Source organism: Oncorhynchus kisutch, unplaced genomic scaffold, assembly GCF_002021735.2.
Source record: "Oncorhynchus kisutch isolate 150728-3 unplaced genomic scaffold, Okis_V2 Okis07a-Okis12b_hom, whole genome shotgun sequence".
NCBI lineage: Eukaryota > Metazoa > Chordata > Actinopteri > Salmoniformes > Salmonidae > Oncorhynchus > Oncorhynchus kisutch.
Window position 1 is genome coordinate 13,838,186 of NW_022261984.1, and position 12,514 is coordinate 13,850,699.

General features: G+C 46.1%; 1 protein-coding gene across 1 annotated transcript; it reads left to right on the top strand.

Moving 5' to 3' along the window:
* The first annotated feature begins 2,235 nt into the window (after positions 1-2,235).
* LOC116360081 (amyloid-beta A4 precursor protein-binding family A member 1-like) lies at positions 2,236-12,212 on the top strand. Its single transcript, XM_031814601.1, has 4 exons — positions 2,236-2,271; positions 2,379-2,489; positions 6,927-6,966; positions 11,792-12,212. The coding sequence occupies exons 1-4, from the start codon at positions 2,236-2,238 to the stop codon at positions 12,052-12,054; spliced, it is 450 nt and encodes a 149-aa protein (XP_031670461.1). The 3' UTR covers positions 12,055-12,212.
* The last annotated feature ends 302 nt before the right edge of the window (positions 12,213-12,514 follow it).

A 12,514-nucleotide genomic window follows, 5' to 3' on the forward strand; every position in this document is an offset into this window, starting at 1 on the left:
CTGTGACATGGCTGTTCATTGTACTAGAACTATAGGCAATGGAACATGGACAGGTTTGTAGATTATTTCTGCAAATGTATAAAAAAACATACCTTGTTTACATAAGTATTCAGACCCTCTGCTATGAGACTTGAAATTGAGCTCAGGTGCATCCTGTTTCCATTGATCATCCTTGATGTTTCTACAACTTGATTGGAGTCCACCTGTAGTAAATTCAATTGATTGGACATGATTTGGAAAGTTGCACACCTGTCTATATAAGGTCCCGCAGTTGACAGTGTATGTCAGAGTAAAATACAAGCCATGAGGTTGAAGGAATTGTCTGTTGAGCTACGATACAGGATTGTGTCGAGGCACATATCTGGGGAAGAGTACCAAATAATTTCTGCAGCATTGAAGGTCCCCAAGAACACAGTGACACGGCCTGAGCTGAGCACCAAGAACCCGATGGTCACTCTGACAGAGCTCTAGAGTTCCTCTGTGGAGATGGGAGAACCTTCCAGAAGGATAACTATCTCTGCAGCACACCACCAATCAGGCTTTTATGGTAGAGTGGCCAGACGGAAGCCACTCCTCAGTAAAAGGCACATAACAGCCCGCTTGAAGTTTGCCAAAAGGCACTTAAAGACTCTCAGACCATGTGAAACAAGATTCTCTGGTCTGTTGAAACCAAGATTGAACTCTCTGTCCTGAATGCCAAGGATCACGTCTGGTGGAAACCTGGCACCATCTCTATAGTGAAGTATGGTGGTGGCAACATCATGCTGTGGGGATGTTTTTTAGTGGCAGGGACTGGGAGACTAGTCAGGATTGAGGGAAAGATGAACTGAGCAAAATACAGAGAGATCCTTGATGTAAACCTGCTACAAATTGGGTCAACGGTTCACCTTCCAACAGGACAACGACCTTAAACACACAGCCAAGACAACTCAGGAGTGGCTTCGGGACAAGTCTCTGTATGTCCTTGAGTGGCCCAGCCAGAGCCCAGCCAGAGCCCAGCCAGAGCCCAGACTTGGCAGGGTAGCCTAGTGGTTAGAGCGTTGGACTAGTAACCGGAAGGCTGCAAGTTCAAACCCCCGAGCTGACAAGGTACAAATCTGTACAAATCTGTCTTTCTGCCCCTGAACAGGCAGTTAACCCACTGTTCCTAGGCCGTCATTGAAAATAAGAATTTGTTCTTAACTGACTTGCCTGGTTAAATAAAGGTAAAATAAAAAAATAAAAATCTCTGGAGCGACCTGAGCTATGTAGCAATGCTCCCCATCTAACCTGACAGAGCTTGATAGGATCTGTAGAGAAGAATTGGAGAAACTCCCTAAATATAGGTGTGCCAAGCTTGTAGCGCTATACCCAAGAAGACTTGAGGCTGTAATTGCTGCCAAAGATGCTTCAACAAAGTACTGAGTAAAAGGTCTGAATACTTATGTAAATGTGATATTTAATTATATATATATATTTAAATAAATTAGCAAACATTTCTACAAATCTGTTTTTGCTTTGTCATTATGGGGAATTGTGTGTAAATTGATGAGGGGGAAAAAACGATTTAATACATTTTAGAATACGGCTTTAACTTTGTCCAATCAATTGAATTTACTACAGGTGGACTCCAATCAAGTTGTAGAAACATCAAGGATGATCAATGGAAACAGGATGCACCTGAGCTCAATTTCAAGTCTCATAGCAGAGGGTCTGAATACGGCTTTAACTTAATAAAATGTGGAAAAGTCCAGGGTTCTGAATACTTTCCCAAGGCACTGTGAGCCTTCTTTCTCAGTAGGAGCACAGGATGTTGTGTCTGCAGGATGTTGTGTCTACAGGATGTTGTGTTGTCTCTGCAGGATGTTGTGTCTGCAGGATGTTGTGTCTACAGGATGTTGTGTTGTCTCTGCAGGATGTTGTGTCTGCAGGATGTTGTGTTGTCTCTGCAGGATGTTGTGTCTGCAGGATGTTGTATCGGCAGGATGTTGTGTCTGCAGGATGTTGTGTCGACAGGATGTTGTGTTGTGTCTGCAGGATGTTGTGTTGTGTCTGCGGGATGTTGTGTCTGCGGGATGTTGTGTCTACAGGATGTTGTGTTGTGTCTGCAGGATGTTGTGTCTGCAGGATGTTGTGTCTGCAGGATGTTGTGTCTGCAGGATGTTGTGTCTGCAGGATGTTGTGTCTGTAGGATGTTGTGTCTGCAGGATGTTGTGTCTGCAGGATGTTGTGTCTGTAGGATGTTGTGTCTGCAGGATGATGTGTCTGGGGGGGGGTTGTCTGAGAGAGAAGGTGAGAGTGTTGTGAACATCACACTCACACAAAAAATACAAAATACAATACAGACATGTCAAATGTTATAGTATATCATATGTATGTATTATTGTCTCTCTATCCAGTCTCCAGGCTCAGACTCTCAGGCCTCTCCTCAGGGAGCGGAGTCTTCTGTCCGGACGCCCATGCTCGAGGGGAGTGACAGCTTCGAGTCTCCACCGCTCTCCACTAAAGAGGTAGGTTGGTTGTGTGTGTGTGTGTGTGTGTGTCTGTGTGTCCCTATCTGTGTCCAATGTGATGACTTTGACCAGACAGGCAGTGTGACGAATGAAAATGACACTTCTCCTGCATACTGACCACCAACATTTCAATGAGTCAACCATCGGTTCAATCTTTGAGAATTTCCCCAGTGTTATGACAGTGATAACGTTGCTATCATAATGTTATGACAGTGATAATGTTGCTATCATAATGTTATGACAGTGATAATGTTGCTATCATAATGGTATGACAGTGATAATGTTGCTATCATAATGGTATGACAGTGATAACACTGCTTTCATAATGGTACGACAGTGATAATGTTGCTATCATAATGGTATGACAGTGATAATGTTGCTATCATAATGTTATGACAGTGATAACGCTGCTATCATAATGGTATGACAGTGATAATGTTGCTATCATAATGGTATGACAGTGATAATGTTGCTATCATAATGTTATGACTAGGGATGTGACGAAAGGTAAACATTCTCTTAACATTTCAACTGTCACATTTTCTCATTTCAACAAATAAAAAATAATCAGAAAATGACATGAATTCAAAATTCAGATGACCTGCTAGGGAGCAATGCAGTTCAATGTACCACAGTCCTGGAAACTTAGACGGAGCTCACCTTCCTGCTGTCCTGGATACCTAGACGGACCTCACCTTCCTGCTGTCCTGGATACTTAGACGGAGCTCACCTTCCTGCTGTCCTGGATACCTAGACGGAGCTCACCTTCCTGCTGTCCTGGATACCTAGACAGAGCTCACCTTCCTGCTGTCCTGGATACCTAGACGGAGCTCACCTTCCTGCTGTCCTGGATACCTAGACGGAGCTCACCTTCAAGCTGTCCTGGATACCTAGACGGAGCTCACCTTCCTGATGTCCTGGATACCTAGACGGAGCTCACCTTCCTGCTGTCCTGGATACCTAGACGGAGCTCACCTTCAAGCTGTCCTGGATACCTAGACGGAGCTCACCTTCCTGCTGTCCTGGATACCTAGACGGAGCTCACCTTCCTGCTGTCCTGGATACCTAGACGGAGCTCACCTTCCTGCTGTCCTGGATACCTAGACAGAGCTCACCTTCCTGCTGTCCTGGATACCTAGACGGAGCTCACCTTCCTGCTGTCCTGGATACCTAGACGGAGCTCACCTTCAAGCTGTCCTGGATACCTAGACGGAGCTCACCTTCCTGATGTCCTGGATACCTAGACGGAGCTCACCTTCCTGCTGTCCTGGATACCTAGACGGAGCTCACCTTCAAGCTGTCCTGGATACCTAGACGGAGCTCACCTTCCTGCTGTCCTGGATACCTAGACGGAGCTCACCTTCCTGCTGTCCTGGATACCTAGACGGAGCTCACCTTCCTGCTGTCCTGGATACCTAGACGGAGCTCACCTTCCTGCTGTCCTGGATACCTAGACAGAGCTCACCTTCCTGCTGTCCTGGATGCCTAGACAGAGCTCACCTTCCTGCTGTCCTGGATGCCTAGACGGAGCTCACCTTCCTGCTGTCCTGGATACCTAGACGGAGCTCACCTTCCTGCTGTCCTGGATACCTAGACGGAGCTCACCTTCCTGCTGTCCTGGATGCCTAGACGGAGCTCACCTTCCTGCTGTCCTGGATACCTAGATGGAGCTCACCTTCCTGCTGTCCTGTATACCTAGACGGAGCTCACCTTCCTGCTGTCCTGGATACCTAGACTGAGCCCACCTTCCTGCTGTCCTGGATGCCTAGACGGAGCTCACCTTCCTGCTGTCCTGGATGCCTAGACGGAGCTCACCTTCCTGATGTCCTGGATACCTAGACGGAGCTCACCTTCCTGATGTCCTGGATACCTAGACGGAGCTCACCTTCCTGATGTCCTGGATACCTAGACGGAGCTCACCTTCCTGCTGTCCTGGATACCTAGACGGAGCTCACCTTCCTGCTGTCCAGGATACCTAGACGGAGCTCACCTTCCTGCTGTCCAGGATACCTAGACGGAGCTCACCTTCCTGCTGTCCTGGATACCTAGACGGAGCTCACCTTCCTGCTGTCCTGGATACTTAGACGGAGCTCACCTTCCTGTTGTCCTGGATACTTAGACGGAGCTCACCTTCCTGTTGTCCTGGATACCTAGACGGAGCTCACCTTCCTGCTGTCCTGGATACCTAGACGGAGCTCACCTTCCTGCTGTCATGGATACCTAGACGGAGCTCACCTTCCTGATGTCCTGGATACCTAGACGGAGCTCACCTTCCTGCTGTCCTGGATACCTAGACGGAGCTCACCTTCCTGCTGTCCTGGATACCTAGACGGAGCTCACCTTCCTGCTGTCCTGGATACCTAGACGGAGCTCACCTTCCTGCTGTCCTGGATACCTAGACGGAGCTCACCTTCCTGCTGTCCTGGATACCTAGACGGAGCTCACCTTCCTGCTGTCCTGGATACCTAGACGGAGCTCACCTTCCTGCTGTCCTGGATACCTAGACGGAGCTCACCTTCCTGCTGTCATGGATACCTAGACGGAGCTCACCTTCCTGCTGTCCACCGTGAGACCTCTACTGTCACTGTAGCACCTCTACTGTCACTGTAGCACCTCTACTGCCACTGTAGCACCTCTACTGCCACTGTAGCTCTGTACTGCCACTGTAGCACCTCTACTGCCACTGTAGCTCTGTACTGCCACTGTAGCACCTCTACTGTCACTGTTGCTCTGTACTGCCACTGTAGCACCTCTACTGTCACTGTAGCTCTGTACTGCCACTGTAGCACCTCTACTGTCACTGTTGCTCTGTACTGCCACTGTAGCACCTCTACTGCCACTGTAGCTCTGTACTGCCACTGTAGCACCTCTACTGTCACTGTTGCTCTGTAATGTCACTGTATTACCTGTACTGCCACTGTATTACCTGTACTGCCACTGTATTACCTGTAATGTCACTGTATTACCTGTACTGCCACTGTATTACCTGTACTGCCACTGTATTACCTGTACTGTCACTGTATTACCTGTACTGCCACTGTATTACCTGTACTGTCACTGTATTACCTGTACTGCCACTGTATTACCTGTACTGTCACTGTATTACCTGTACTGCCACTGTATTACCTGTACTGCCACTGTATTACCTGTACTGCCACTGTATTACCTGTACTGCCACTATTACCTGTACTGCCACTGTATTACCTGTACTGCCACTGTATTACCTGTACTGCCACTGTATTACCTGTACTGCCACTATATTACCTGTACTGCCACTGTATTACCTGTACTGCCACTGTATTACCTGTACTGCCACTGTATTACCTGTACTGCCACTATATTACCTGTACTGCCACTATTACCTGTACTGCCACTATTACCTGTACTGCCACTGTATTACCTGTACTGCCACTGTATTACCTGTACTGCCACTGTATTACCTGTACTGCCACTGTATTACCTGTACTGCCACTATTACCTGTACTGCCACTGTATTACCTGTACTGCCACTGTATTACCTGTACTGCCACTGTATTACCTGTACTGCCACTATATTACCTGTACTGCCACTGTATTACCTGTACTGCCACTGTATTACCTGTACTGCCACTGTATTACCTGTACTGCCACTATATTACCTGTACTGCCACTATTACCTGTACTGCCACTATTACCTGTACTGCCACTGTATTACCTGTACTGCCACTGTATTACCTGTACTGCCACTGTATTACCTGTACTGCCACTGTATTACCTGTACTGCCACTATTACCTGTACTGCCACTGTATTACCTGTACTGCCACTGTATTACCTGTACTGCCACTGTATTACCTGTACTGCCACTGTATTACCTGTACTGCCACTATATTACCTGTACTGCCACTATTACCTGTACTGCCACTATTACCTGTACTGCCACTGTATTACCTGTACTGCCACTGTATTACCTGTACTGCCACTGTATTACCTGTACTGCCACTGTATTACCTGTACTGCCACTGTAGCACAATTCCACCTTCTCAAAGTATTGCCATTACAGGATTTCGCTGCTGTCGCTTCCCTGTATCACACTCTGCCATTTTCCCAACTGTTAACAATGATGACGTGCGGAGAGCTTTATATTATTATTACTATTATGATTATTATATCTGTGGCAAATCATTTGAAAGATGCATGTCTCCTCCGTACAGCGCTGTTGCGGTAGGTATTTGTTTAATTGTAATTTTCACTTTATGATGATCGTGACCTGTCAGTAGTTGTTCTGTGATACTAAAATAAAAGGTTTTAGTTGGGGATTTTTTCTAAATGTTAACAATCCCAAATTTGTTTAAATGTTTAAATGTCACACCCCTAGTTATGACAGTGTTATGATGACCATGTCTGTGTGACCCGTCATCAGTAACATGTTCTCTGTCTCTCTTCTCTACCTACAGTCCAGGAGAAGCCTCGCCTCCTTCCCTACCTATGTAGACGGTAAGAGCTCCCTTTAGTTCTCTCCCTACCTATGTAGACGGTAAGAGCTCCCTTTAGTTCTCTCCCTACCTATGTAGACTGTAAGACCTCCCTTTAGTTCTCTCCCTACCTATGTAGACGGTAAGACCTCCCTTTAGTTCTCTCCCTACCTATGTAGACTGTAAGACCTCCCTTTAGTTCTCTCCCTACCTATGTAGACGGTAAGTCCTCCCTTTAGTTCTCTCCCTACCTATGTAGACGGTAAGACCTCCCTTTAGTTCTCTCCCTACCTATGTAGACTGTAAGACCTCCCTTTAGTTCTCTCCCTACCTATGTAGACTGTAAGACCTCCCTTTAGTTCTCTCCCTACCTATGTAGACGGTAAGTCCTCCCTTTAGTTCTCTCCCTACCTATGTAGACTGTAAGACCTTCTCTGTAGTCCCCTCCCTGTCCTCCTCTGCCTTACTTTACTAGGCTTTGCTTTGCCAGTGCAGATTTGAATATATTTGAAAAGTGTTTTTCTGTAGTTACGGTAATGCTTGGGTGAATATGCTCTGTGGGGGTATGCTGATGTGGAGGCCAGATTTAGTGCCAGATCAGCATTTTTAAATGTCATGGAGGGCTGAGAGTGAGAGTGAGGGTGAGAGAGAGAGAGAAAGAGAGAGAGAGAGAGTGAGAGTGAGAGAGAAAGAGAGTGAGTGAGAGAGAGAGTTTTACTATTTTGTTGCCTTACAACCTGGAATTAAAATTGATTTAGGGGGGGGGGGGGGGGGGGGTTGTATCATTTGATGAACACAACATGCCTACTACTTTGAAGAAGCAAAACATTTTTATTGTGAAACAAACAAGAAATAGGACAAAAAAAACTGAACTTGAGTGTGCATAACTATTCACCCCCCCCAAAGTCAATCATTTGTAGGGACACCTTTTCCAGTAATTACAGCTGCAAGTCTCTTGGGGTATGTCTCTATAAGCTTGGCACATCTGGCCACTGGGATTTTTGCCCATTCTTCAAGGCAAAGCTGCTCCAGCTCCTTCAAGTTGGATGGGTTCCGCTGGTGTACAGCAATCTTTAAGTCATACCACAGCTTCTCAATTGGATTGAGGTCTGGGCTTTGACTAGGCCATTCCAAGACATTTAAATATTACCCCTTAACACACTCGAGTGTTGCTTTAGCAGTATTCTTAGGGTCATTGTCCTGCTGGAAGGTGATCCTCCGTCCCAGTCTCAAATCTCTGGACGACAAACAGGTTTCCCTCAATAATTTCCCTGTATTTAGCACTATCCATCATTCCTTCAATTCTGACCAGTTTCCCAGTCCCTGCTGATGAAAAACATCCCCACTGCATGATGCTGCCACCACCATGCTTCACTGTGGGAATGGTGTTCTTGGGGTGATGAGAGCTGTTGGGTTTGCGACATAGCGTTTTCCTTGATGGCCAAAAAGCTAAATTTTAGTCTCTTCTGACCAGAGTGAGTACCTTCTTCCATATGTTTGGGGAGTCTCCCACAGGCCTTTTGGTGAACACCAAACGTGTTTGCTTATTTTTTCTTGAAGCAAGGGCTCTTTTTCTGGTAACTCTTCCGTAAAGCTCAGCTCTGTGGAGTGTACAGCTTAAAGTGGTCCTATGGACAGATACTCCATGTTACGTTCCCCAGATTATGTGTTGTAGTTTGTGTATTTACATGTGTTTATTTCAGGAAATGGCTTCCTGAAATCCCTCAAGCAGCTGATTGGTCGACTCCAGGGCTAATTGGAGAGCTGACCCCGCCCCCTCGTCAAGACGCAGCTGTCTCCAATTCCTTCCATTCCTTCTGAAGCTATATAAAAGCCATTGTTCTGTTCAGGAGAGAGATCTTTTTGCAGACATTTTGGGAGATCTTTTTGGAGAGAGATTTTGCTAGAGATTTGTTAGAGATTTGTTATCTCTGCAGTGGAGCTTTGCAGCTCCTTCAGGGTTATCTTTGGTCTCTTTGTTGCCTCTCTGATTAAGGCTCTCCTTGCATGGTCCATGAGTTTTGGTGGGCGGCCCTCTCTTGGCAGGTTTGTTGTGGTTCCATATTCTTTCAATTTTTTTATAATGGATTTAATGGTGCCCTGTGGGATGTTCAAAGTTTCAGATATTTTTTTACCCAACCCTGATCTGTACTTCTCCACAACTTTGTTCCTGACCTGTTTGGAGAGCTCCTTGGTCTTCATAGTGCTGCTTGCAGACGCTGGGGCCTTTCAGAACAGGTGTATATATACTGAGATCATGTGACAGATCATGTGACACTTAGATTGCACACAGGAGGACTTTATTTAACTAATTATATGACTTCTGAAGGTAATTGGTTGCACCAGATCTTATTTAGGGACTTGATGATACATATGCACACACCACACCACTATTTTTTTTCATTTCACTTCACCAATTTGGACTATTTTGTGTATGTCCATTACATGAGAAAATCAACTTAAATTACTGGTTGTAATGCAACAAAATAGGAAAAACGCCAAGGAGGGTGAAAATGTTTGCAAGGCACTCACACATCCCTCCCCCCTCTCTCTCTCTCTCTCTCTCTCTCTCTCTCGTTCACACTCTCTCTCTCTCTCGTTCACACTCTCTCTCTCTCTCGTTCACACTCTCTCTCTCTCTCGTTCACACTCTCTCTCTCTCTCGTTCACACTCTCTCTCTCTCTCGTTCACACTCTCTCTCTCTCTCTCGTTCACACTCTCTCTCTCTCGTTCACTCTCTCTCTCTCTCTCTCTCTCTCTCGTTCACTCTCTCTCTCTCTCTCTCGTTCTCTCTCTCTCTCTCGTTCACTCTCTCTCTCTCTCTCTCGTTCTCTCTCTCTCTCTCGTTCACTCTCTCTCTCTCTCGTTCACTCTCTCTCTCTCTCTCTCTCTCTCTCTCTCTCGTTCACTCTCTCTCTCTCTCTCTCTCTCTCTCGTTCACTCTCTCTCTCTCTCGTTCACTCTCTCTCTCTCTCTCTCGTTCACTCTCTCTCTCTCTCTCTCTCTCTCTCTCGTTCACTCTCTCTCTCTCTCTCTCTCTCGTTCTCTCTCTCTCTCTCTCTCTCTCTCTCGTTCACTCTCTCTCTCTCTCGTTCTCTCTCTCTCGTTCACTCTCTCTCTCTCTCTCTCGTTCTCTCTCTCTCTCTCTCTCGTTCACTCTCTCTCTCTCTCTCGTTCACTCTCTCTCGTACACTCTCTCTCTCTCGTTCTCTCTCGTTCTTTCTCTCTCTCTCTCTCTCTCTCTCTCTCTCTCTCTCTCTCTCTCTCTCTCTCTCTCTCTCTCTCTCTCTCTCTCTCTCTCTCTCTCTCTCTTTAAATTCAATTTAAATTCTATTGGCATGGGAAACCTGTGTTAACATTACCAAATCAAGTGTGAAAAGTGAAATAAACAATACAAATTAACAGTAAACATTACACTCACAAAATAATGTAATATCTTTCTCTCTCTCTCTCTCGTTCTCTCTCTCTCTCGTTCACTCTCTCTCTCTCTCTCGTTCTCTCTCTCTCTCTCTCTCTCTCTCTCTCTCTCTCTCGTTCACTCTCTCTCTCTCTCTCTCTCTTCGTTCACTCTCTCTCTCTCTCTCTCTCGTTCACTCTCTCTCTCTCTCTCTCTCTCGTTCACTCTCTCTCTCTCTCTCTCTCTCTCTCTCGTTCACTCTCTCTCTCTCTCTCTCTCTCTCTCGTTCACTCTCTCTCTCTCTCTCTCTCGTTCACTCTCTCTCTCTCTCTCTCTCGTTCACTCTCTCTCCTCGTTCACTCTCTCTCTCTCTCGTTCATCTCTCTCTCTCTCTCTCTCTCGTTCACTCTCCTCTCTCTCTCTCTCGTTCACTCTCTCTCTCTCTCTCTCTCTCTCGTTCACTCTCTCTCTCTCTCTCTCGTTCACTCTCTCTCTCTCTCTCTCGTTCACTCTCTCTCTCTCTCGTTCACACTATTCTCTCTCTTCACAACTCTTCTCTCTTCTCGTTCACACTCTCTCTCTCTCTGCGTTCACCACTCTCTCTCTCTCTCTCTCTCTCTCTCTCTCTCTCTCTCTTTTAAATTCAATTTAAGCGGCTCTATTGGCATGGGGAAAACCTGTGTTAACATTGCCAATCAAGTGTAGATAAACAAAAAGTGAAATAAACATACCAAATTAACAGTAAACATTACACTCACAAAAGTTCCAAAATACCAATGTAATATCTTCTCTCTCTCTCTCTCTCTCCTCTCTCTCTCTCTCCTCTCTCCTCCCCTCCTCTCTCTCTCCTCTTTAGCTCTCTTTCCCTCTCTCTCTTCCTCTTAGCTCTCTTTTCTCTCTCTCTCTCCTCTTTAGCTCTCTTTCTCTCTCTCTCTCCTCTTAGCTCTCTTTCTCTCTCTCTCTCTCCTCTTTAGCTCTCTCTCTTTCTTGCTCTCTTTCTTGCTCTCTCTCTCTCTCTCTCTCTCTCTCTCTCTCTCTCTCTCTCTCTCTCCTCTTTAGCTCTCTGTCTCCTCTTTAGCTCTCTCTCTCCCTCCCCCTCTCCCTTTCTCTCTCTCCCTTTCTCTCTCTCTCTCTCTCTCTCTCTCTCTCTCTCTCTCTCTCTCTCTCTCTGTCTCTCTCTCTCCTCTTTAGCTCTCTGTCTCCTCTTTAGCTCTCTCTCTCCCTCCCCCTCCCCTTTCTCTCTCTCTCTTCTCTTCTCTCTCTCTCTCTCTCTCTCTCTCTCTCTTTCTCTCAATCTCACTCTCTCTGTCTCAACATTTCAACATTTTTCAACTCAAAGTTTTGTATACAATATTCGCAGTTCAAACCTCCGCAATGTTTTCAAAACTCCTCCCCCTCCACCCCCCCTCTCTCCCCCACCTCTACTCCCCCTATCTCCTCCTCCCCCAGTCCCAGGTCCGTGTGACCCAGAGGACCTGATCGATGGGATCATATTTGCTGCTAACTACCTGGGCTCCACCCAGCTGCTGTCTGACAAGACGCCCTCCAAGAACGTCCGTATGATGCAGGCCCAGGAGGCCGTCAGCCACATCAAGGTGAGGAGAGACACAGCTCTATACTGTAGACCAGACACAGATCTCATCTACAATACACAGCTCTATACTGTAGACCAGACACAGATCTCATCTACAATACACAGCTCTATACTGTAGACCAGACACAGATCTCATCTACAATACACAGCTCTATACTGTAGACCAGACACAGATCTCATCTACAATACACAGCTCTATACTGTAGACCAGACACAGATCTCATCTACAATACACAGCTCTATACTGTAGACCAGACACAGATCTCATCTACAATACACAGCTCTATACTGTAGAATGTATAGAACAACCGGAGGCTATCAGCCTCTTCAAGTTGAAGAGAAGCCAGATTAAATGTTGTATTCTTTAATTATGTGGTTGAATATGCTGGGTTGACCCTAGTGGATAGTAGACAAGTACACATGACTGTCTTACAGAGGAACTTCTGGATAGAGTCCCACCTCTACTTATACTGTACTAGATATTTCTAACTGGTCCTGGGCAATATCTATCTAATATCCATCAGCAGTTTAATACGGACTAAATATGAAATACTGCTTTAGGAACATATCACTCACAA